This window comes from Cebus imitator, unplaced genomic scaffold, assembly GCF_001604975.1.
Source record: "Cebus imitator isolate Cc_AM_T3 unplaced genomic scaffold, Cebus_imitator-1.0 Scaffold435, whole genome shotgun sequence".
Classification (NCBI taxonomy): Eukaryota; Metazoa; Chordata; class Mammalia; order Primates; family Cebidae; genus Cebus; species Cebus imitator.
This window is the reverse complement of record NW_016107750.1, coordinates 1,474,654-1,478,968: the sequence shown is the minus strand read 5'-3', so window position 1 is coordinate 1,478,968 and position 4,315 is coordinate 1,474,654. Positions and strand designations below refer to the sequence as shown.

The 4,315-nt window shown below is 40.0% G+C and overlaps 1 protein-coding gene across 2 annotated transcripts in view; it reads left to right on the top strand.

The window, feature by feature from the left end:
• EP300 (E1A binding protein p300) overlaps positions 1-4,315 on the top strand; it is an 87,066-nt gene that overhangs the window by 77,087 nt on the left and 5,664 nt on the right. For both annotated transcript variants that reach the window (XM_037731986.1, XM_017510362.2), the window contains 5 exons: positions 336-486; positions 607-753; positions 1,382-1,495; positions 2,328-2,493; positions 3,810-3,974. In XM_037731986.1, the coding sequence (XP_037587914.1) occupies positions 336-486; positions 607-753; positions 1,382-1,495; positions 2,328-2,493; positions 3,810-3,974 (743 nt within the window). The remainder of the gene's footprint in view (positions 1-335; positions 487-606; positions 754-1,381; positions 1,496-2,327; positions 2,494-3,809; positions 3,975-4,315) is intronic.

Here is a 4,315-nt window from a genome sequence, read left to right as displayed (position 1 = left end):
GGCTGAGGCAGGAGAATTGCCTGAACCCAGGAGGCGGAGGTTGCGGTGAGCCGAGATCGCGCCATTGTACTCCAGCCTGGGTAACAAGAGCGAAACTCCGTCTCAAAAAAAAAAAACACAGCACATATGTTAGAATGATATGGAGAAGATTTGCATGGTCCCTGAACCTAGTATAACAGGCAAATCTGCAAAGTAATGACTACTTTGCTCTGATTTTTTTGAATTTCACCAATTTATCCTGTTTGTATTGAAAAAAGTATAAGAGTTGAGGTTGAACCTTAAGACTAACAATAGTAAATTTGTACCTCAGTAACTTTTAACTTTTTCATTCCTAGGGTTGCCATCTACCAGACTTGGTACCTTTCTAGAGAATCGTGTGAATGACTTCCTGAGGCGACAGAATCACCCCGAGTCAGGAGAGGTCACTGTTAGAGTAGTTCATGCTTCTGACAAAACCGTGGAAGTAAAACCAGGCATGAAAGCAAGGTATCTAGTCATTTCACTTTTCTTCTCTTGTGGATCCAAAATTGCTCATACATGGTTACCATTGGTGATTCCAATCTGAATGAGTTATGTTGTGGTCCCCCCACCATCTGAATTGTATAGGTTTGTGGACAGTGGAGAGATGGCAGAATCCTTTCCGTACCGAACCAAAGCCCTCTTTGCCTTTGAAGAAATTGATGGTGTTGACCTGTGCTTCTTTGGCATGCATGTTCAAGAGTATGGCTCTGACTGCCCTCCACCCAACCAGAGGTATGACTGGCTCACAGTTGCTACTTCCTGATTCGTGTGGGAGTTCCAAGTTATAATAATAGGTGGAAAAGCATAACAGGCAAGAAAGTGTTTATTGTGCTTGGTTTAGAAATGCAAAATCTCAAGTGTCCAGTAATTTTAAAGTGAAACAGATTAAAAAGCAAACTCCCAAACAAAATAACTGCTCAATACTGCTCTTCTGTGGTCATAGTAATAAAGGATATAAATAGCAACCTGAAATTGGAATTTGGAAACAAACGTGCTTCAGAAAATGAGCTTCGATTTGGATAGTTAAGTAGCTTTGTGAAAGTATGTCATACAAACAGGGTAGGAATTTCTTATCTCCAAAAATAGTATAAAGGCACTAATAAGAATGTATAGTGATCAGCAAATACTGATTGATTGATGTGTATGTGCCAGGCACTGCTAGGTACTACAGATGGAAGGAAGCCACTGGCTCACTGAACTTCCCTGAAGGGTTCACAGTTGAGTCACCCACATGCCTGTGATGAGCTTCACAAATAATAACTGAGCAAAGAGCCTGGGAGAGTGAGAGGGTGTTATTAGGCACATAAAGAACTCATTATGTAAGACTTGACTTTTTTTTTGTTCTCCCCATTTTGTATAGGAGAGTATACATATCTTACCTCGATAGTGTTCATTTCTTCCGTCCTAAATGCCTGAGGACTGCAGTCTATCATGAAATCCTAATTGGATATTTAGAATATGTCAAGAAATTAGGGTAAGCATATTTTGATAATGAATTTTTTTTTTTTTTAATTAGCATGGCCTTCTGGTAAGACATAGGTTAAATATGCAAATATATAACTCTTTGCCCCTTTTTTTTTTTTTTTTTTTTTTTTTTTTTTTTTTAGTTTTTTTTTTTTTTTCTTATTTTAGTTTTTTTTTACCTAACAATTATTATCTCAACTTTGTTGGCGCCCCTTTGAAGTTAATGTTGTCAGTAGGAAAGAAATGGTTATGTTGGCCCTAATTTCTCCCATCCAGCATTAGTTTTATTTTGTTCAGCTAAGCCATTGGGTCCAGTTTGCTTTGAAGTTTGATATTTGCCTCTCAGTTGAGGGCAGAATTTTAACTTTTACAACCTGGGTATCAAGACCAAAAACAAACAGCTCTGGAGATACTTCTTACCTTTAGAGTATGTACGTCATTGGAGACATTTCACTCCCTCATCTGGAAGGCTGCTTCTCTGAAGACTGTGCCTTTTATTTAGCTCTCTTGTTAAACAGATCCATTTTCCTTTACAATGTAATCTTCATTTGGTCTTAATATGCAAACTTAGAGTTTTTGGATCCAGGGCTAAATTACCTGCTTTAGGGTGAAATTCACAACATTCTGCCGCCTCCAAAAATAAGTAGGCAATATGAGATCCATTGTTTTTATTGTGGGTTATGCCTAGTTCCGGCCTCACAATGTTAATCTCATGCTGGGTTATACACTCTGTTATCTTGGGAGGAATCATTGGTATTTATATCAGCTCCATCTTCTGGTTTAAACTATAGTCTTCTAGAATAGATTATCTTTTTTCCTTAATGTTCTTTTTGTATTGCTAGTTATACAACAGGGCATATTTGGGCATGTCCACCAAGTGAGGGAGATGATTATATCTTCCATTGCCATCCTCCTGACCAGAAGATACCCAAGCCCAAGCGACTGCAGGAATGGTACAAAAAAATGCTTGACAAGGCTGTGTCAGAGCGTATTGTCCATGACTACAAGGTCAGTTGGGACATGGGGGCCAGGTGCTGACAGTAGATCTGGAAATGCACTAATGTTGCTGCTCTGTATTCTGTCATTTAATTTAAAAAAAAAAAAAAAAGTCTTGTTTGTTCTAACACTTGCATGTAATTCCTAAAACTGCTAATTTGATTGCTTTTATTTTGTATATTCAGAATTTTTCAATGTAAGGAAAACTTGGTCTTTGAAGAGTGGTAGATCCAGAAATCCCTGTTTTAAACATGTAACCAAAATTTTTGTCATTGTTTTGGTAGAAATGGGGTATCGCTGTGCTGCCTAGGCTGGACTTGAACTCTTGGCCTCAGGTGATCCAAAGTGCTGGGATTACAGGCGTGAGCTACTGTGCCTGGCCTTAAAATGTATTTTTTTGTTTTGGTTTTTTGTTTGCTTTGGGTTGGTTCAGGTTTTAGGGGTGGGGGTGTTCTGTTTTGTTTTCAGACAGGGTCACACGCTGTCACCCAGGCTAGGGTGCAGTGGCATTATCTGTGCTCACTGCAACCTCTGCCTCCCAGGCTCTAAGCCATCTTCCCACCTCAGCTTCCTGAGTTGCCGGAACTACAGGTGCACACCAACACACCTGGTTGTGTGTTCTGTGTTTGTTTTTGTAGAGACATGATTTCACCATGTTGCCCAAGCTGGCCTCAAACTCCTGAGCACAAGTGATCCACCCGTCTCAGCCTCCCAAAGTGCTAGGATTACAGGCATGAGCCACCTCACCCAGCCAAAAATACATTCTTAACAGTATTAAACATTCTGAATGTAGGCTGTCTCATGAGACGAACTTGTCTTCCTCATTTTAGTAGCTCATCAACTGGATGTTTTCCTAAGCACCACAGCAAATCATTCTGCAGCAGATACAATTTCCAGTATTTGTAGTTACGGTCATTTTGAACAAAGCCGTCAGTAAAAGCTGCTAAAATTCCAAGGATGGGTGTGAGGAGAGCATGCTTCACACCACGTATTCTGTGGCCCTTACCACCACATAAGGAGTAGTACATGATGGTGCTACCACCCTGACATTGATGCTGGCAGGATAATTGCCACTTGGTTGTAGAAAGGCCTGTAAGTTCCCTGTTTTTATGGGTAGAGGAAATAGAAAACCAGAATATTTGACTTTAGGCCAGGCCTTTTCAGTATTTCTCTGAATACCTCCCTGGCTTATGGCTTAGATATAACGTGTCTGCCAACTTTCAAGACATTTTAAGCTTTCGTGTTTCTTGTCCGTTAGCTGTGATTATTCTCTAATCAGTGCTTTAAAAGAACATAGAAATTCCTATTTTACATGCGTATTTTTGCAGGATATTTTTAAACAAGCTACTGAAGATAGATTAACAAGTGCAAAGGAATTGCCTTACTTCGAGGGTGATTTCTGGCCTAATGTTCTGGAAGAAAGCATTAAGGAACTGGAACAAGAGGAGGAAGAGAGAAAACGAGAAGAAAACACCAGCAATGAAAGCACAGATGTAAGGACACTGAGTTTCCTTTCAAACCTATACCTTGATTCTAATATTTAATCCAGAAGTGCACTTAAACTTTCACTTTGGTTTTAAAGCTCTCAGGTGTGAAAGAGCTCTTTAAAGTTGGGCAAGAAATGTTGGCTTAGAAAGTTACTAGGGTTCTGTTTCAGTGGTATTAAACTTTTAAAGCATCAGACCCCCTTTTAAAATAGTATCTCAGACTGAGTAATGTGAAATGATAAAAGAAACTGAAGGGGGCCGGGCGTGGTGGCTCACGCCTGTAATCCAAGCACTTTGGAGGCCAAGGCGGGTGGATCACCTGAGGTCGGGAGTTCAAAACCAGCCTG